This window comes from Narcine bancroftii, chromosome 1 (assembly GCF_036971445.1).
Source record: "Narcine bancroftii isolate sNarBan1 chromosome 1, sNarBan1.hap1, whole genome shotgun sequence".
NCBI lineage: Eukaryota > Metazoa > Chordata > Chondrichthyes > Torpediniformes > Narcinidae > Narcine > Narcine bancroftii.
The window spans coordinates 108,862,407-108,884,813 of record NC_091469.1 but is presented as its reverse complement, the minus strand read 5'-3'; the positions used below and the strand labels follow the sequence as shown (position 1 = coordinate 108,884,813).

The 22,407-nt window shown below is 41.6% G+C and overlaps 1 protein-coding gene across 8 annotated transcripts in view; it reads left to right on the top strand.

Moving 5' to 3' along the window:
• LOC138762424 (transmembrane protease serine 11C-like) overlaps window positions 1-22,407 on the top strand; it is a 51,769-nt gene that overhangs the window by 6,178 nt on the left and 23,184 nt on the right. For all 8 annotated transcript variants that reach the window (XM_069936215.1, XM_069936222.1, XM_069936192.1 and 5 more), the window contains 3 exons: window positions 4,990-5,052; window positions 8,777-8,945; window positions 20,814-21,079. In XM_069936215.1, the coding sequence (XP_069792316.1) occupies window positions 4,990-5,052; window positions 8,777-8,945; window positions 20,814-21,079 (498 nt within the window). The remainder of the gene's footprint in view (window positions 1-4,989; window positions 5,053-8,776; window positions 8,946-20,813; window positions 21,080-22,407) is intronic.

Genomic DNA, 22,407 nt, shown 5'->3' with positions numbered 1-22,407 from the left:
ATGACTTGGTCAATGGCTTGGCCTCCGCAACCACCTGTGGTAACGAATTCCACACTCACTACCTTCCAACTGAACAAATTCCTCCACATCTCTGTTCTAAAGGAATGTCTATTCTATTCTGAGAGAGTGCCTTCTTGCCCCAGATTCTCCCACTAGTGGAAACATCTTCTCCACATCCATTCTATCTAGCCCTTGCAATATTCGGAAGGTTTCAATGAGATTCCTCCCCCACCACCACATTCTTCCTTTTAAACTCCAGTGTTTACAGGCCAAAAATCATCAAATACTCCTCATACATTAACTCTCTCATCCCCAGGATCATTTTTCTAAACCTCCTGTGGATCATTTGCAACACGAGCACATCGTTCATTAGCCCTGGGGGATAAAAGGGGAAATATGTGCCTCAAGTCAATGGAGGTCAGGGAGGTTCCAAATGAATTCTTTGCTTCAGTGTTCACCAGAGAGAAGGATGTTAGTCAATGTGAGGTCAGTGTAGAACAGTGGAGCATGTCAAGGTTTAGAAAGAGTAAGTGAATCAGAATCAGAATTTATTGTCATGAACAAGTCACGTAATTCGGTATTTTGCAGCAGCGACAGAGTGGAAAGATTCATATAAACAACTTTTGCAACGATAAAAAAAATTCATGCACGAAAAGTAATGTAGTATCTTTGGTTCATTGATTATTCAGGAATCTGATGGCAGCAGGGAAGAAGCTGTCTTTGTGCTGTTGAGTGCTCGTCTTTAGGCTCCTGTACCTTTTTTCCCAATGGTAGCAGAGTGAAGAGCACATCTGCTGGATCTTCTGAAAAAACATTCAGATAGATATGTCCCCAGGACCAATGATATGACAGGAAGGAAGGGAAGAGATGACAGGGGCAATGGCAATGATCTTTGCATCCTCCTGGTCACAGGTGAGGTACCAGACAATTGGAGGATGGTAAATGTGGTTCCATTGTTCACCAAGGTAAGAGGGAGAATCCTGGGAATTGTAGACCAGTGAATCTTACATCAGTAGACAGCTAACTATTGGAGATTATTCTTAGTGACAAGATTTAAAAGCATTTTGAGAAACATGGACTTCTCATGTAAAGATAGTCAGCTTAGCTTTGTGAGGGTCAGGTCATGCGTCATGAGCCTAATTGAGTTTTCTGAGCTGGCAATAGAATTGATGAAATAAGACAGTAGATGTGATGTTTATAGATTTTAATAAGGCATTTGGCAAGGTCTCCTTGGTAGACTTATTCATAAAATCATGAGACATGAGATCTATGAAACCTTGGCTACTTGGATTCAGGATTAGCTTGCCTGCAGAAAGCAGAGGGGAGTAGTTGATGGAACATATTCTGCCTGGAGTTCAATGTCTAGAGGAGCTCTGCAGGGATCTGTTGTGGGATCCTTGCTCTTTGCAATGTGTACAAATGACTTGGATGAAGAAGTGGAAGGATGGATCAGTAATTTTCAGATGTCACAAAGATTGGAGGTGTTGTGGGTAGTGTAGGTTATAACAGCAAATGGATAGAGTGCAGAGTTGTTCAAAATTCATTTTTTTTGTCAGAGTACATAAATGAATGACATCACATATAACCCTGAGATTCTTTTTACTGTGGATCAGGCATAATTTCTACTTATCGGTAGAATAAACTGTGCTCAACAAAAAGATGTGTATACAAAAGATAGAATGAAAGCAAACAAGAAATATAATCAAATTGACTGTGCAATGCGGAAAAATAAATATTCAGCAATAAAAGTCCTTAAATGGGGTGCTGATTGAGTCTGTTGTTGAGGAGTCTGATGGTGGAGGGGGAGCACCTGTTCCTGAACCTGGTGGTATGAGTCCTGCGGCATCTATACATCTTTCCAGATGGCAGCAGCGACAACAGAGCATGTCCTGGCTGGTATGGCTCCTTGATGATTTGCTGCTACTCTCTGATGGCAGCATTCTATGTAGATGTTCTCATTAGTAGGGATGGTTTTACCTGTGATGTACTCTGCTGTGTACAGTTGGTTGGTAAAGTGGCAGATGAGATTTATACCAGATACATGTGAAGTTGAAGGTGGACTATGTGGTTAATAGCAGGATTCTTAACAGTGTGGAGGAACAGAGAGGCCTTGGGGTCCAGATCCATAGATCCCTCTAGGTTACCATGCAAATTGAGAGAGTGTTAAGAAGGTTTATGGTGTGCTGGCCTTCATAGGTAGGGAATTGAGTTCAAGAGCCATGAGGTATAAAACTCTGGTTAGACCACATTTAGAATATTGTGTTTGGTTGTGGTCTCCTCATCTCAGGAATGATGTGGAAGCATTAGAGAGGGTGCAGAGGAAATTTACCAGGATGTTGCTTGGATTGGAGAACATGTCTTATGAGGCAAAACTAACAGAGCTAGGGCTTATCTCTTTGGAGTGAAGAAGGATGAGAGGTGACTTAATACAGGTTTACAAGATTATGAGAGGCATTAGAAAAGTTAGACAGCCAGCACCTTTTTTTTTCTCAGGACAAGAGTAGCAAACACCAGGGGCACCTGTATACATTGAGGGGTGGAAAGTTTAGGGAAAACATCAGGGCTATATTTTTTACACAAGAAGAGGTGGGTGCCTGGGATGTATTGCCAGAGGTGGTGGTAGAGGCTGTACAACTGGTACATTCAAAAGATTTTTAGATGGACACATGGATGCAAGTAAAATAGAGAAAAGTCATGGGTGTGAGGGAGGAAAGGTTTAGATTGTTGTGGCATAGCTTCACATGTATCAGCACAACCTCAGTTCATTTGAGTGTGATGGATTGTTTGATGTTCTATGTGCCACAACTGCTCATAATAAACAAAACAAATCATCCTCTGCCATTTCAGTCAGCTACTATGAGATCCCACCACCAGACGCATCTTCCCTTTTCCACTTTCTGTAGGGACCACTTCCTCCATGACCCCCTGTCCATTCTTCCCTTCCCACCCATTGTCCCCTTGGCACCTACCCCTGTGACTACAGGAGATGCTCTTCTTGCAACCACACCTCTTCCATCACCACCATTCAGGGGTCCAAACAGTCCTTCCAAGTGAAAGGACACTTCCTATGTGAAACTGCGGGGGTAATCTACTGCATCCTGTGCTCCCGTTGTGGTCTCCTCTACATCAGAGAAAATGGGCGCAGATTGGGAGATTGCTTCATTGAGCACCTCAAATCTGTCAATAGCGTGAATCTCCCAGTGGCCACCCATTTCAATTCCCTGCCTTATTTCCTTGCTGACATTTTTGTCCATGGTCTCAAGCACTGCCAGACTAAAACCACCCACAGATTGGAGGATTAACACCTTGTCTTCCGTCTGGACGCCTTCCAACTGGATGTTGTTAACATCGACTTCTCTGGTTTCCATTATCCACCCCTACCCCATCTTTCCCTATGTCTCCTTCCTCACCTCCCCCCCCCCTCTCTCTCTCTCTCTCTCTCTCTCTCCCCCAACCCCCTTTCCCTGGTTCCTTTTCTCCATCTCTGCATTCACAGAGCTACCCCCTGCTCTGATCAATTCTCATCTTTCCTCTCCTGTCCTATCCATATCTAATTATCGCCTTTTGTCTATTGGTTTATGTTCCTCTCCCTCCCACTCCCAACCTTTCCTCCTCCTGCCTTTCAATTCAGATGCTTGTCTACTTTTTGCTCACACCTTGAGGAAGGCCTCAGTCCTGGAACATCGATAATATATCTTTATTTCCAATGGATGCTGTGTGACCAGCTTAGTTCCTCCAACATTTCTGTCTTTTTACCACGGTCTGTGGTCTAGCCTCAGCATTAAGTCTTTACCTTTATATTCTAGCCCTCTTGAAATTAATGTTAGCATTTCATTTGCCTTCCTTAATCCTGACTTAATCTGCAGTTTCCTCTAGCAGCTCATTCTGGACCCAGACCACCTTCTGGTGAAAATATTGCACCTTAGATCTCTCTCCTCTCACCTTAAGCCTATGCCCTCGAGTTTTTGAACCATCTACCTTGGAGGGAAAACTTATCCATGCCCTTCATTATTTTGCATACCTCCATCAGATCACATGGGTGTATTTGGACAGCATGGGCTCATAGGACAGAAGTCCTGTATTTTTCAATTAAAAACAAAAGTTTAATGGGAGAAATTCTCTCATGAACCTTGCTGAGGTGATCTATTGCAATATGGAACTTTGTTCATGTGGAGATACTAAAGCATCAGTGATCAGTAGAAATGCTGAGGTCAGTGGTTTGATCAAAGGTCTAAAGGCAGCAAGAAGGAATGGATCCTTTTCAGGATGGCTGGGTGAAGTGACAGCAAAATCTATGACGTTTGTAATCATTGAAAATGGACCAAGTCATGGTGGGCATGGTCTTCTGCTGGGATTCACTATTCTCCACACCCAGCCATCCCCAAAAAACTGGGTAGGATATGATGACCTTTGACCTACGCACACACCAATGTCAAGGCCCATTCTCAAATCATCCTCATGGGTCAATGACAATGGCAAACCCTGTAACCTTGAGTCCAATTTATACCTGAGGCATTTAAAATTCAGGCAAATCTTCTTGAATTAAAAGTAAAATGGGTGAAAATGTAAAATAATATTTTTTTAATCATCTGAAACCATTAAAACATAAAGAAATGGTTATGACAATAAAATAAACTAGTTTTTCTCTTTCATCCTAATATACATGCTCTAAATTTTCATTGAAGCAAATGGGACATGTTTGGAGTGGCTCAAATAACAGGATCTCGGTCCCAAATGTAGCCAATCCCATCACCACTCCAGCCCACAGAATCTGCTTCACCTGCTGGTCTCCTCTAGCAGATTGTTTCTTGCTACAATCCACTCTCTCCCCTGGAGATAATTGCAGTATCATTATGCAAATATAATCGTCAGATCTCCCCTTCAGTCACCAAGGACACTTGTGCTTCCTGTGAACTTGCAATAACATGTATGGTCAGATTCTTTGCCCATCCAATCCAGTTGATGCAATAAAATATCTTTATCTTACAGCTCATTCACCTCAGGAGAATGTCGAATTTCCAGAAATGGGAGACCAGACTTCAATCAATGGATGTAAGTTCAAACTTTTCATTGGGGGTTTGATTGAAGCCGATTGCATCATCCCCCTCTTCACCAATATCCACTCCTTCTTGATCAATGTTGAGTTTGAAAGTGCTCCCCTTCATTTTTACCCTGAGTAACCTAAAAACAGCACCTTCCTCTGAATATGGCCTCTTACACATCTCAGTTCACTTGAGCTGCCTGACCTACCACCAGTTTGATCTGAAAACTCAGAATTCCCAGCCATTGGGATAAATATCAGGAAAAAGATACAGAAGCCTGAAGTCAAACACCCAGTGACACAAGGTTCAGCGCATTTCCCTCTGCCATCAGATTTCTGAATGGGCAATGAACCTTTAATGCTGCCAAAAAAACAATGAAACGATTAATTTTGTGAGATGTTCCTGACAATAAAATTCTGATTCTGACTAATGGCGAAGTTGTGAAGGAGGGATTACAGAGGGAAGGTGGGTAAGGACACCTAACCACTCTCCCCTCTCCCATCAGATTTATGAATGGACAATGAACCTATTGACACTGCCTCACTTTTAAAAAAATTTTCACAATAATTATTTATTTTTTAATAGTATGTTGATGGAAATATAATTTATAGCAATTTTGCACCAAAAACCATAGAACACTATAGCACAGAAAACAGGCCATTTCGCCCTTCTAGTCTATGCCAAAACATTACTCTGCTAGTCGCACTGACCTGCACCCAGTCCATAACCTTCCAATCCTCTCCCATCCATGTATCTATCTAATCTTAAAATTTAAGCGTGAGCCTGCATTTACTATGTCAGATAGCAGCTCGTTCCACAGTCTCACCAGTCTCTGAGTGAAGAAGTTCGCCCTAACGATCCCCTTAAACCTTTCCTCTTTCACCCTAAAGCCATGTTCTCTCATATTTATCTTTCTTAATCTAAGGGAAAGACCCTACACACATTTACTCTGTCTATACCCCTCATAATTTTGTAACCCTCTATTCTTCTTCGCTCCAAGGAATAAAGTCCTAACCTATTAAATCTTTCCCTATAACTCAACTCCTGAAGGCCTGGCAACACCTAGACAAATTTTGTGACACATTTTCATGGCAATAAACCTGATTCTGATTTTGATCCTATGTTTCCTTGATCCATTCCTCCTTCTGTAAAACCAACATACCACCAACAGCCAGCACAGACTTGCCTATCGCTTGGTGTAAACATCAGGAATTCAGCTGCAAAACATTCTCTCCCACTAGAATCCAACCCGCCCCACCTGGATCAAACCTGCCCCACCCCTACCTGAAACCACCTCTCCCACATCCGGATCAACCCCTCCCCACCTGCATCAAACCTTCCCCTCCTGGATCCCATTTTACCCATCCCTCCCCCTCCTCTCCCCTCTCCTCAATCTCCCCTCCCATCCTCCTGTTCCCATCCTACACCTCCCCTCCCCTCCTCCTCTACTCCCATCCTACCCCTTCCCCACCCTCCCAGTTCCATCCTCCCCCTTCCATCCCTCTCCCTTCCCATCCTCCTCCTCCCCTCCCCCTCTCCACTCTCAGTCCTGCTGGAGGGTCTAGATGCCAAACATCCATTGTTCTCTGCCCTCCATGGAGGGCAGAGAACTCTGCTGAGTTGCTCCAGATCTCTGCACCCACTGCCGCTTTGGCATGAATGGTTGTGACACCTTGGCCTTTGCCAATGGCATTTTAATGCTATTCCTTGCTGTTTGAAACTTGCCCATCTCTGCCACCATCAGATTATATATAGAATGATAGAACATTCTAGTGCAGAAACGGGCCCTTCGGCCCTCTAGTCTATCCCAAATTATTATTCTGCCTAATCCCACTGACCTACTCCCAGTACATAGCCCACCATGCCACCCCCATCCATGTACCTGTCCAAATTCTTCTTAAATGCTAAAACTGACCTTATTTACATCTTCAGCTGGCAGCTCATTACACACTCCCACACTTCCTGTTTGAAGAAGTTCCCCCTAAACTTTTCCCCTTTCTTCCTTAACTCATGTCCTCTAGTTTGTATCTCACCTACCCTAAGAGGAAAAAAGCCTATCTACATTTGTTCTGTCAATACCCCTCATAATTTTAAATACCTCTCTCAAATCTCCCCTCATTTTTCCACACTCCAAAGTCCAAACTTGTTTAACCTTCCCCTGTAATTCAGTTCCTGAGGTCCCAGAAACATCCCAATAAATCTTCTCTGCAGTCTTTCAATATTACTGATATCTTTCCTGTCTTTAGGTGACCAAAACTGTATAAATATCCACAGGGAAGTCCTATGCAAAACAATTTTCACACTCCAGCCCACAACAGAGACACAGCCTTGATTAGTGGCAGATCTTAAAAAAGGAAGTCTGCAGATGCTGGGGTTGAGGGCAATGTCCAAATGGGCTGGATTTATGGTAGGTCTCTCAGGTTTGAGGTCTTTGTCAGCACTTTGATTTTCTTTCCACTTTCCACTCTCTGCCGTATTTTTCCAATTTGATTAAAATGCTTCGGTAGCCCTAGAAAATGTTTTCTTTGATCACAAATGTCACCCAAACCTGATACGTAGATTACTTTTTACTTACACAAATTTGGCAGGCCACACAGAATCCAGAGGATTCCAGACGAGAGGTACTGGTGAAAACCTTTGTGTGCTGTATAAATATAGCCCTTGGCCTCCATGAATGTTTTCCATAGACACTTACCCACCCACAGCTGAACCAGACAGAAACATGCAATTTGCTGGCATTGGTGTGAGTAAAATTGACTGAGATCAATGTTCAGTGTGGATACAGCAGGGAAGTCTGTGTCACCCTTACAGACAGATTCTGTGTCTGAACAAATGCTGATGTACAAAGGCATACCATGCATACTCACTGGGGAAGATGGTAGACTTGCCATTTTCCAAAGCATGATGGTGAAGTGACAAGACTCAGGAAACCTTCCCTACATGCACTGATTTTACCTATGTCATAAGACCAAAGGATATAGGAGCAGAAGAAGGCCTTTTGGCCCATCGTCCATTCCATCATTCCATCATGAGCTGATCCATTCTCCCATTCAGCCCCACTCCCCTGCCTTCTCCCTATAACCTATGATACCCTAACTATTCAGATACCTATCAATATCTGCTTCAAATGCACCCAACGACCTTGCTTCCACAGTCACCCATGGAGGCAAATTCCAGAGGTTTACCATTCTCTGGCTAAAGAAATTCCTCTGCATTTAAATGGGGGCCATTCAATTCTGAAGTTGTGCCCCCTTGTCCAAGACTCCCCGACCATGGGAAGCAACTTTGCTGCATTTACTCTATCCAGGCCTTTCAACATTCAAAATGTTTCTGTGATCCTCCTCATTCTTCTGTTCTCCTCCTCATTCTTCTGTTCTCCTCCTCATTCTTCTGTTCTCCAAGAAATGCAATTAAAGAGCTGTCAGATATTTCTCATATGCTTATTCCTTCATTCCAGGAATCAATCTTGTAAATGTTCTCCTAAACCTCCTCTATCTTTTCTGAAATAAGGAGCCCAAAACTCTACCCTGTACTTCAAGTGAGGGCTTGCTAGAGCCTTATAAAGCCTCAACATCTCATCCCTGCTCTTGTATCCTATTCCTCTCGAAATGAAAGCCAACATTGCATTCACTTTCTTCACTACTGACTCAACTTGGAAGTTAACCTTCATGAACATTGATTAACAGATTGTCAAGTAACTGTGTCACAACTGAGCATTTCTGTGTTGTCCACAGCCTGTGGGTCAAGAATGGAAAAATATACCAATACCAGGATTGTTGGTGGGACAGATGCGGCAAACGGCGAATGGCCTTGGCAGGTCAGCCTCCAGATTGGATCCCACATTTGCGGGGCCTCCATCATCTCCAACAGATGGCTCGTCTCTGCGGCTCACTGCTTTCAAAAGTAATTCAGGCTTTAGATAGCACACATATTCATTCAAGAAAGGGCAAGTGTTCCACTGGAAAGGTACCCAGAGCCCACCTCCCTGAGAGAGATCACATGCTCTAGACATGCAGGGCGATGGCAGCCAGGTTCAGGAATGATTGGGTTCCCGCAGTCGTGACTGACAATACCATGGTGCTAAAAGCTTCAATGGGATGGAGTAGGCAAAGGTGCTGGAAGAACTCAGCAGATCACGCAGCATTCAGAAGAAGTAAAGGGTCACCAATGTTTCAGGCCTGATCCCTTCATCAGGTTCAACCAAGTTCCTGAATACAAAAAGTGGGGAAATAGGGGAGAAAAGGAGGGAGGTAGGGGAAGGGGAAGGAGCAGAGACTAGGTAATGGGGAAGGAACAAGAGAAAAAATAAATGAAGCGATGGGGGAGGGGTTAGATCTCTGAATGGAGACAGAAGAGGGTGGGGAGCCGGAGGAAAGGAGACAGAGAGATAGGGAAAGAGAAAGACCCAAGAGGGGGTTAACAGAAATTGGAGATTGATGTAGATGTCATTGGCTGAAGAGTGCCCAGATAGAATATAATTTACGGGTGGCCTCAGTTTGGCAGTGCATGAGGTGTGTTGGCAGAGAAGTCGAAGCAGAATTCTAAGTGATTCTTTTTATATGTTGAAATTCAAAAGGTAACAAGGAGAAAGTGGAACTACTTAAAGATCAGAGCAGTTTTCCATGTGTGGAGCCAAACGAGAGGTGATCTCAGATCAGTGTTTCTACTTTGTGTTTACTGTGGGCAGAGAATAGAGATGTTGTGGTCACAGGGCCTATCAACAAGACAGGAGACAAGATGCTCGGCTGATAAAACACAGAGAGGTGGATAAATACACAGGGTCAGATCTGGTGAAAATTGGGGAAGAAGTTGCAGGGATCTTGCAGAGATATTTGCATCATTGTTAACCAGGGGTGAGGCACCAGAAGACTGGAGGGTGGTTCATGTCATGGAGCTGTTTTACAAGAGCTGCAAGCACAAACCAGGGCTCGACAAGCTGCCAGACCTGACACCAGCAGTGGGAAATTACCTGGATGGGCTCTGACAGACAGGATGAGCCAGCATTTGGAAGGTCGAGGAGACATTAGAGAGAGGAATCATGGTTTTTTGCATGAGAAATCATGTTTTACAAACTGAATTATGTTTTTTGAAGGTGATCAGAAGAATTGATGCAGGAGAATGGGTAGATGTTGACTCAATGAACCTTAGCAAGGCTTTGAGAAGGTCTCACATGATAGGCTAATCCAGAAGGACACATGGGATCCTTGGTGAGCAGGATACTGTATTGGATTGCTGGTCATAAACCATGAGTAGGAGTGGAGGGTCGAAGACCTGCCACCAATAGTGTGCCACAAGGATCGATGCTAGGTCCACATTGATTGTGTCTTCATTAAGTTTGTTGTTGCATGGTGAGTGGCTTGCAGATGAGTCCAAAATGGACAGCAGAAAACTTTGTCTGAATTTACAACAGGAACCAATGGGTCAAGGATTGGCAGATGCAATTTAACTGGGACTATTGCAAGATATTGTATTTTGGGAATTTAAACCAAAACAGACAGGGTCCTGGAGAACGTTGCACATCAGAAAGGTCTGGAGCACCAGTGCACAGTTCCCTGTTCATGGTGGCACAGGCAAACAGGCAAGTGGAGGTGGAGATTTTCACAGAATCAGGGCATCATGTCACAATGAGATAAGGTGCAGTGGGACTACTGTGAGAAGTTCTGGTCACAGCCACAGGAAGAATAGCATTAAGCGGGAAAGAGTGCTTGAAGAATCCGCATGGATGTTACTGAGACTGGAGGGGTTGAGTTTAAATGAGGAGACTAGAGAGGCTGGGACTATTTCCCCTAGAAAAAAGGGAGATGAATTCAGGCATGATAGGGATGTATAAAATTGCTTGGTAAATTACATGGGGTATAGTACAGTCGCATCTGTGCTTAACACAATGTCCAATCCAAACTAAAACCTTGCTCCTTACACCAACAGATATCCCTCCATCCCTTTCATGTCTGTTTAGAAGCTTCTTAAGCACAGCTATTGAATTTGCGGGGAGACATCATGTGATGCTCTAGGGTTAGGACGTGGATTCTATACCTCCTGTGAAAGGTGCTTAAAAAATTAGGTTAAGTAATGTTCTGATCGATTAAAACTTATTTGAAACACATTTAAACATATATACAACATTTTTAAACGTGTCTCCAAATAAAGAAAAACCTGCTGCTGCCTTACCTGGAGCCCTGCATGACAAACAGACAAGAAGAGAAGCCAGGCCTACCATTGCTGAGGAGCAGGGAGCTAGCGTTTGAACTGCTCCTCGCGTGAGTGATCCTTATGAGGGACCTTATTTCGACATCGCTCTCCCTCAGTGACGGGGAGCTGGTATCCAAGAAGAAGAACCTGGAAGTGACGTGCGCGCGCGCATGCACGCACAACAGAGACCTTCAGCGACGCCGTCAGAAGAAGACTCAGACTCACAGCCAACTAGCAGGGAAGAGGATGAAGATCAAGAAGGCGAGTAGCAGTAGCAGCAGCAAGAAGAAGAAGAGGTAAAAAGAAAAGAAGCTAGAATTGTAGAGACTAGACTTAAGACCAAGGCTAAAGATATATCAAATTTTGAGCTATGGGCAAATGTAAAGGGAGAAATAAATAGTCCTGAAGGCCGTTAATAAAATGAAGAAAAAAATTAAGTAAACTGGAAGGCTCAATGAAAAGAATGCAAGAAGATATGCAGCATGTAGAAGATAAATTATAATAAAATCACGACTACTGCTTTAACTATGGGGAAGAAGTTGGTGCAGCAAAAGGTTGATGTATTGGAAAATTTTAGTTGGAGAAACAAAATTAAGATTGTGGGTCTCAAAGAAGGTGTAGAAAAGCAAATTTTGACTGGCTTTCTTCAGGAATGGTTTTCTGCGATTTTGGGAGCTGAATTTAATTATCCCATAGAGATTGAAAGAGCACACAGAGCTCTTAGACCTAAACCGCCTCCAACTCAAAATCCACGATCTATATTGATTAAGGTTCTCTGGTATCAAGATAAAGAGAAAATTCTATCTTTGGTAGCAGCAAAGGCAAGAAAGAAGCACCTTTGCTTAACTATTTGATTACCACCATGAATAAGATTTAAAAAATGAAATTGGAGTGAAAGGAAGTATATCACCCAATGTGCCTTTGATTCAAAATAATCTTATACCTCTTACTAAAGATAATCAATATTTAAATATTTGGACTTATAATGGTATTAAACGTGTAGAAGATTGTTGCAAACAAGGTCAATTCATGTCATTTCAACAATTAAGAGATAAATAGGGAATAAATCAGAGTACACTCTTTTGCTATATCCGATTGAGAAGATACTTGCAGGAAAAATTAGATCCCACAATGAACTTACCAGCTTGTAGTGTGGGGAAGTTCTTATTAGAAGAGGTAACACTAAGAAATGTATTTCTGCAATGTATCTCTTATTACAAGCAAGTTCTATTAAAAAGGGAGTTCATAAATCTAGACAGAAATGGGAGGCAGATTTGAATATTATAATTGATGAGAAAAGATGGGCATACAAGATTGTATGACAAATATTTTAAATTTTAGGTATAGTTTAGCTCAATGCAATTACTTACATCAATTATACTTAATGCCTCAAAAATTTTATAAAATGAAATTGGATTTATCAGATAAATGTTTTGGATGTGGTGAAGAAATAAGAACTTTTTTACATCCTACTTGGTCATGTTCTAAAGTTAGAACCTTCTAGGTGGATTCAGGAAAGTTTCTAGAACAGATTACTGGTATTGTTTTTCCATAAAATCCAGATTTATTTTTATTGGGGAGACCTCAATTAAAATGATAATTTGATGTCTTGCACCATCTTAGCGGTGGAAAGGAAGTGTATTGCACTGACTTGGAAATCAGATGCACATTTAGGTATGGAAAAATGGCATTTGAGAAATTCAAAGTTGTATACCTTTGGAGAAAATTACATATAAAATAAGAAATAAATATTCTACTTTCTTACAAGCTTGGAGCCCATATATGCATAGTTTAGAGATAAATATGAAAACACTTATTTCCTGCCTCTTAAGACCTAAAATTGCTATATAAATACTGTAAGGTCCCAATGTCTGAGCTGATCCATTGTGCAATCCAGAGTAATATTATTTTTCTCTTTTTTTTCTTTTTCTATCTATGATTTTTTTCCCATTTAACAATTTATTATATCTCTTTCTATTATTATGTTTTTAGTGGGGGATAAATGTGGGAGGAGAGGGAGGGCAAAAGAGGGGAGTAAAATTACCATGTAATCACTGTAATTTCTAATCTATTTAAAATTTGCTAATGTAAAAGTATATAATTGCATGGATGAAAATTTTAAAATATTTTTTAACACAATCGCATCTGGTGCCACCAGTACCCCACCAGTTGGTTCCAAGTACCTACCACTCTCTATGAAAAGAATTTGACTCACACATCTCCTTTAAATTTCCTTCTCCTCGCCTTGTATGCATGTCTTCTGGTCTAGTAAGTGACACTTTTACTCTAGAGAAAAGATTCTGACTATCAATCCCTCTCATGATTTTATAAACATTTATCAGGTCTTCCCTCAACCTCTTACATTTCAGAGAAAACAATCCAAGTTTGTCCAATCCCTTTAATCCAGTCAACATCCTGGTGAACCTTCTGTCCCATTTCCAAAGCCTTCACATCCCTCCTGTAATCGAGTGACCAGAATGGCCAGAAGCATTCCAAGTATGGCCTAATCACTTTTCTTTCACTGCAACATTACCTCCTTACTTTGATACTCAATGTTCTGCTCAATGAAGCCAAATATACCATATGCCTTCTTTACACCATGACCACTTTCAATGAGGTCTGTGCCTGGATCCCTCTGCACGTCAATACTGTTAAGAGCCCTGCCATGAACCATATACATTCCTCTTACATTTGAAAGTGAAACACCTCACACTTGTCTGGGTTAAACCTCAAATGCTATTTCTCTGTCCAGATCTAAAAATGATGCATGTCATGTTGTATTCATTGGACCCTTGACACTGTCCACAACTCCACCAATCTTTGTGTCATTTGCAAACTTACTAAACCACGCATGTACATTTTAATCCAAGTCCATAAGACATAGGTTCAGAAATAGGCTATGCTGGACTCTCCCACCACGGGAAACAAGCTTTCTACATCTTTCCACATCTTTCAATATTAAAACCATAAAACGTTACAGCAGAAACAGGCCCATTCAGCCCTTCTAGTCCGCGGTGAACCATTTTATTGCATAATCCCATTGACCTGCACCTAGTCTATACCCGTCCATACCTCTCCCATCCATGTATCTCTCCAAACTCTTCTTAAATATTAAAATTGAGCTCACATTCTCCACTTCCGCTGGCAACTCATTTCACACTCCTGCCACTTTCTGTATGAAGAAGTTTCCCATCATGTTCCCTGTTATATAGTCAGGATAATGTGAACTATTTTGTAACCATGTACGAATACATTGTAGTAACTGTAGTGCACCACTGTGGGGTATATGTATATGTATATATGTGTGTGTGTGTGTTTTTGTGTGTGTGTGTGTGTGTGTGTGTGTGTGTGAACAGTTTACAAAGATGGTGGAAGACATCAGTAAGTAAAGTCTCTTCTGTTATTTAAATCTTGTAAGTTATTTAAGAAAGCTCCCAAGTAACTCAGAGACATAACATGGTGGCAACGGTATAAGAGAACAAGAATAAAGCCATACAATTGATTGAAAGTCACTGAAATACATAGGAGAAGAAGAGAATAAAACAATACTGAAAAAAAATGGCTGAGGCAACAGCAGTTCACCCAGTGATGGACTGGGAGGCTGAAGACATTGTTGAATCATTTAAAACATTTTAGCAGAAGTGGAATTTAGCCTTCAAAAGCTATTTAAAAAATGCAGCAGCAGGGGAGTGGGTCAGTTATATATTTCTCTGGACATGGGAATGAGGCCTTGGCTTATTTAATAGCTGGGAGCTTTCAGCGGTGGAGAAAAATGATCCAGAGCAAATATCTGAAAAGTTTGCTAATCATCTTGAAACCAGGTCGAATCATAAAATTAAACACTATGAATTTCAAGGCTTAGTGCAAGAGATTGATGAAAGTGTTGATTACTTCCTCACTAGACTAAAAAATCTTGCTGAAAAATACTGATTTAAGGATATAGAGGAAAGATTAGTTGATTAACTAATATGGGGGAGTGCCCTTCCCAAAGTGCAAAAGTCACAGCCAGAGCCTTCGAAGCCACGATGATGCAAATTAAATCCCTATCGGTGCAGACGCACACACAGCAAAGAGAAGGAAGATTTCATGCTAAAAATAACACAATCAGAAAAGTGCAAACCCCCAAGACCTGCAGGAGGTGTGGCAGACAACACCCCTTCGATGACCGAAACAAATACCCCGCATACAGTTCTGAATGTAAAGCCTGTGGCAAAGCAAACCACTGGTGAAGATGTGCAAGTCTAGTATGAAGGAAACAGAAATATCAGTGAAGAAAAAAGGCAAGAAGAAGATTCACCACATAAAAGGAAACAACATCGAGGGTTCTGACACCCAGATACTGGACATAGAATCCATACACCTTCACGAGATGTTGGGTGAGACGGAAGAAGGAAGCAAGTTGCACACAAGGATCCAAATACAGAGGACAATCCAGAATAAGCCTATGATATTTAACCTAAAGGTGAAGCTCAATACTGGATTACAAAGCCACGTCCTTCCACTCAGACTTTACCGTCAGATATTCCCAGAGAATGTAATAAAAGGGTATCCAAAAGTCAATGCATGGGAATCTGTAAATGTCACATTAACAGCCTATGGTGGATCCATGATCAAGCAGCGAGGGAGAGCTAAGATCAATTGCTGCCATAAGGGAAAGAACATCCTCTGTACAATCTATGTGGTAGATGCAGGTGGACCAGCAATTCTAGGTCTAGATAGTTATCGGGAGTTGCAGTTGATCTCTGTCAATTATGAGATGCAGATGAAGAAGATATCCAAAAGCATCAACAGAAACACAAAACAAAAAGAGAAAATAATTTCCACCAAAGTTCCTGCCAGGTCATGGCACACAGTGGAAGCAGACTTGTTCACTGAGAATCAAGAGTGGTATTTAATAGTAGCCTGTTACTACTCTAAGTTTCCATTTGTCAAAATGGTGAAAGACCTAAGGTCGCCAACTATAACCTCAGAAATGAGAGCGCTCCTCGCTGAATAAGGAAATCCTGAGCAAGTAATATGTGACACTGGAACACCATTCACATCACAAGAATTCAGAAAGCTGTCTGTAGAGAATGGGTTTGTTATCGTGACATCATCCCCAAGGGTCATGGGTTCATTGAAAGACAAGTGCAAACTGTGAAACACACCCTAGTTAAGACCCATCCCTAGCTCTTCTATCATTACGAGCAACACCTTTAAGGGCTGACGTGAAGTTCCTGGCAGAACTCCTAAATGGCAGAAGATATAAACAACTCTGCCAAGCAAAATACACCCTGCAGAAGTCCAGGAGGAAACCAGAAGAAGACTGGTTGTCATGCAAGAATTATAACAGCATTATAACAAACATGAACAAACATTGCTACAACTCTTCAGAGGACAGCATGTGCATATTCAACATGGATCCCAGCAAAGGTCATCAGAGAAGCTGAGACTCCAAGATCATACATTGTTAAGACAGACTCTGGGAATCAGCTGAGGATGAACAGAATTCACATTTGGCCATCATGGGATGTGATGAATCAGAAAGCTTTAATATCAAAAAAGCCTGGAAGACCAGTATCAAGTGAGATATCAAGTGAAGAGACCACAAACACTAATACCGAAACATCAACACAACAGTTGTCAGGAGAAGCACAAGCAGCTACATCACCTACACGTGTACCAGCAACACAGAGCCCAACGGCCGCAGCCAAATCTACAAGAAGGCAAAGCAACATACTGCCGCCAGTGCGATATCAAAAAGAACTATTTAAAAATAGTCGTGTAAATAAACTAGTGTATAATTTCAGTTACTTAAGTTGCACTGGAAAGAAAGTGATAAGGAACACTAATTTTTTTCTTTATCTTGAGTAGGAGGGATGTTATGTAGTCAGGAGAATATGAACTATTTTGTAAATGCGTCAGAATACACCCTTCTCACTGTAGTAATTGTGGTGCACCACTGTGGGGCGTGTGTGTGTGTGTGTGTGTGTGTGTGTGTGTGTGTGTGTGTGTGTGTGTGTGTGTGTGTGTGTGTGTGTGTGTGTGTGTGTGTGTGTGTGTGTGTGTGTGTGTGTGTGATCAGTTTTCTGAGATGGTGGATCAGTAAGTTAAGTTTCTTCTGTTATTTGAATTTTGCATCTCTAAGTTATTTAAGAAGCCTCCCAAGTAACCCAGAGACATAACATTCCCCCTAAACTTTTCCCCTTTCACCCTTAACCCATGGTCTCTAGTTTTTATCTCTCCTAACCTCAATAAAAAAAAGACTACTTGCATTTACTCTATTTTCATCATAACTTTGTATACCTCTGTCTCATCATAACTTTGTGTACTTCTATGTCACCAATACACCAACCCTCAGTGGAAAAAGGCTATCTACATTTACTCTGTCTATCTCTCTCATAATTTTAAATAATAATTCAGGTCCCTTGTTGTTCAGTGTGGGCAATCATATTTCTCCATCTGTCACGATCTCTGACCGTCCAAATTGTAGTTATTACCCCTCCTGTTCTCCTTTGGGGAAGGCTCCTTCTTTGTGCTGACTCCATATTTATGCAAGGGAAAAATACCTAAGTGGTTCCCCGTTGCCTTCTTCAGTTACAGTATCCATACTGGCCATTGTTCCACAGATTCATCTCCCCAACATTTTTAGCTTTACAACCACAAATTCCAATTTGTAGAATCTGCTTGTAAAACCCATCAGCAATCCATGGCTTCACATGATCCTGATTTGGAGGCTAAATGGGTACTACTTTGCACAAGGATTACCTGCAGGTAAGGAGTGCCTTACACCTCCTTTGGCACAGCACTGGCACCAACAATTTTAAATACCTCTATCAAATCTCCCCTCATTCTTCCATGCTCCAGGGAATTAAGTCCTAACCTGTAAATCTGTTCTTGAAATCAGGGCAACATCCTAGTAAATATTCTCTGGACTCTTTATATCTTATTGCTATCTTACAAAATATTTCAATGAGATCTCCCCTCATTCTCCTGAATTCCAATGAATACATTGGAATTCAAAAGTCATCCAACTCTCCTCATATGATAAACCTTCATTCCCAGAATAATCTTTGTGAACCTCCTCTGAACCCTCTCCAACATCAGCATATCTTTTCTTAAATAAGGATCACTTGAGCAGAGACAATTGCTAACACAAGGTCTGGTCTGGCCCCCTTCCTGGGTGAGCTATTACATGCTGTTTCTCAAAAGTCTCCTAGATCCACATTAAAAATGTGGCCCTATCTAAGCCTCTGACACCAAGGTCATCCCAGTCAATATTGGGGAACTTAAAGTCTCCCATTATGACAGATTCACTGCCCTCTGTCTGAAGAAATTCCTCCTCATCTTTTTCCTTTTATTCTAAGGCCGCACCCTCTGATACCAGGCTCTCCCACCACTGGAAACATCTTTGCCATGTCCATTCAATTCAGCTAATTTCATATTTGGTAGGTTTCAATGAGTTTACCCCTCATTCTCCTAAACTCCAATGACTACAAACACTCCTCAACTACTCCAACCTTCCTTTCATATGCAAAGATATTAAACTCCCCGTCCACTTGTTTTGTTGAACAAAATCGACATTGCTTTCATTGTCAAGATTCTAAATAATAGCCTTCAAGTCATTTCTGCAACGAAATATCCTAGAATGTTTTTGGAACTCAAACGATTTGTCCTGACCAATATTTTGTATGAATTCATTATGACTCTTTTATCATAATATATTAAATTGTAAAATCTAACATGAGCTTAGCCTCTGTCAGAGATAAACAAAACTTGAACTGCAGTCTTGAACCAAACTAATAAACGTAAAACACTAAATAATCCTCTGTCAAGATGTTCATACTGGAATAATGCTTAGTGAACAATATGGGTAGAAATGATCAGTCAACATTTTGGATCTGAATGTTTATCAAAATAAAAGATGAAATTACATTGATGAGTGGGAGAGAGCAGGAGTAAGGGCCCAGAGGTGAGTACGTATAGGACCAAGGTATGGGAGGTGATGATACAGGTAAGTGAGAGACACCACTGGGAAAGGGGATCAAATGTTAGAGAGGAAGAAAATTAAATCCAGGAGTGGGTAGCAAAGAAATACCAACAGTGGAAGCAGGTGGGGATGGGGGTTTACTTAAATTTAGAAAATTCTAGAGCATCCAAAATGTCCTTTCTTTAATAAGTGTGGATTCAATCTCCCTCACTTACATCAATAAAACCAGTATTATATCTCCCCCATTTCTCATACTCCTGCCTTCCCCTCTCCTCCTCCACCCCCCCCCCCCTTCCCCAAGGAGAACAAGGACAGAGTCCCTCTGGTCTTCATATTTGACACCTTATTCTCCGACACTGTCACCAACTATACTGCCATCCCACCAGCAGTTACATCTTTCTATCTCCACCTCTCTCTGTTTTAAACAGAGATCAGAATCTTCAAGTCTTCCTCATCCATTCTTCCCTCCCCACCTACCCTTCCACTGCTCGCTGCATCTGCAGAAAGTGCAAACCTTGTCCCTACGTCTGAGAAATCAAAGTGGTGGGCGTCTGGAGGCTGGTATGACAGGGCCATTTAAAACACTCTTTGACAAGCACATGGACATAAGGAAAATAAAGGGTTATGGATATGAGGTAGAGAAGGGTTAAAATGATGGAATGCTTTTATATAGGTTGCCACAATATTATGGGCTGAAGGGCCTGTATTGTGTTACAATGTTCTATGTTCTACATTTTATCCACTCCTTCACTTCCAATCAGGGTCACACACTAATGCAGATTGGGTAACCACTTCGCTGAACACCTGCACTTTGTAGTTCCATGGGAGACCGTAGAAACTGGTGCCTGAATCTAAACACTCTCTGCTGGATGAACTTAGTGGTTCAAGTGGCTTCAGGGGGAGGAAGGGAATGGCCGAGTTTCAAGCAGCTTCCCTATCGAAATTGACCTCTGTTTCAATCCATGTACCTATCTAAATGAATCTTAAACGTCAAAATCAAACCCACAGTTTACCAATGCAGCTTGCAGCTTGTTCCACATTCCCACCATCTTTGTGTGGAAAAAGCTTCCCCCAATCTTTCCTTTAAACTTTTGCCCTTTCTCCCTTTACCTATGTCTCTCCTGACCTCAAGAGATAAAGCCTGCTTGCATTTACTCTATCTATATCCAACATAATTTTGTCTACCTCTGTCAAATCTCCATACATTCTTATAAACTCCCAGGAATAAAGTCCCAAGCTTTCCTTGTAACTCAGTTCTTCATGTCCCGGAAACATCCTAGTAAATCTTCTCTGCACTCTTCCAATCTTATTGATATCCTTCCTGTAGTTAGGTGACCAAAACTGGACACAATACTTCAAATTTTTGTCTTGCCGATGTGTTATATAACTTCACCATAACATCCCAACTCTTGTACTCAATGCGTTGAAGCATTTGGACAAATGTTGCATCTTCAGGGGAGACCAGGCAACTGAGATGGGTAAAGACAATTGCTCTGAACAGCTTGTTTCCATACTGTATAATTTTGTGGCAGCTCAGATTTAAAATGAATATGGATTTTCAATGTAATTAATTTCATCAAGGTTGACATTATGTCTGTTCATCTTTGTTTAAGTGCATTCGGTGATCCTTCACTCTGGAAAGCATACATGGGATCAGTTCTTGTTGGAAAAGGTTTATCCAGAAGCATCAAAAGGATCAAGAGCCACCCTAACTACAGCATTCCAGTTAACTTCAACAATGACATTGCAGTCTTGGAACTCTCCTCCCCTCTCATCTTCAATGGCTTCATCCAACCCATTTGTCTTCCGTCAAGCAGTAAGAACTTCCTTCCTGGACAAAGATGTACCATTACAGGTTGGGGGACTCTCGCCTTTCAAGGTTAGACATTTCTCCATCTGTAATGCTGGCTTTATTAATGTTTCATTTGAATAATTGGGCTGGAAACACTGTTTTTTTCTCACCATGAGCCTCGTGGTGAAATTTGAAGATATATTGCAATACATCAGGTGTGGTGTTTATTGTTAGTTGGAGAATACTTTGCCTTCTTCCTTCTTGCTTGATTCATCGACAAGTTTTTTTAATGTAAACAACAGAATAGGGAAAGTAACAAGAAATATATTTTTGGCGAGGATTCCGGGGGACAGGATTTACAAGCATTTAGAGAAGCATAGCCTTCTCAGGGGTGAGTTGCATGGATTTGCAAGGGGCAGGATCGTACCTCATGAGACTAATGAGAATGTGACAAAGGAAATTGATGAAGAGAGGGTGATAGATGTGGTGTATCTGTATTTTAGTAAGGTTCCTGACAAGGCAGACTTGGATGAAGAAGTAGAGGGGTGGTCAGTACGTGTGCTCATGATACGAAGGTTGGAGGTGTTGTGGATAGTGTAGATGGTGGTTGCACGTAACAGCAGAATGTAGAAAGGATACAGTTAGGTGGAGAAGTGGCAGATGGAGTTCAATTTGGAGAAGTGTGAAGTGATGCACGTTTGAAAGGTCGAACTTGAAGGTGGAGTAAGTGGTCAACCTCAGGATTCTTAATAGTGTGGATGAACAGAGATCAAGAGTTCAAGGTTGTCCTGCAAGATGAAAGGGTGGTTAAGAAGCCTTATGGTGCATTGGTCTTCATTAGTTAGCGGAAGACTTGAGCTAATGTTGCAGCTCTATAAAATTCGAGGTAGACCACACTCGAAATAATGTCTTCAGTTCTGGTTTCCTCATTATAGGAAGGATGCAGATGCTTGGGAGAGGGTGCAGAGCAGATTTACCAGGATAATGCCTGGGTTGTCATATGAAACAAGATTGATAGAGCCAGGACATTTCTTTTGGAGTTACAAAGGATGAAGGGTGACTTCATTGAGATCTACAAGATAGAACAGGAAAGTTCATTCTGTAAATTATATTTAAGGTTAAAAGAATATGGAATAGTATCTGATACAAAGTAAATTGAGACAAAAGTGAGATTATGCCCCTCACTAAAAACTCAGTGTAAGAGATTTAAAGGGCCGATGAATGGAATAAAATATTTAGGGGTACGAGTAGATTGTAGCATGCACACTACGCAAAATATGGAGTAAGAACAGCACACACTCAGTCAAGTCGAGGTCAAAGACTGATCTATTGCTCTGCCAGCTCTGTTTATATTCACTCCCTGCCCCTGACAACAGGAGTCATCACAACTCTGGCCTCTGACTGGCCGGCATTCC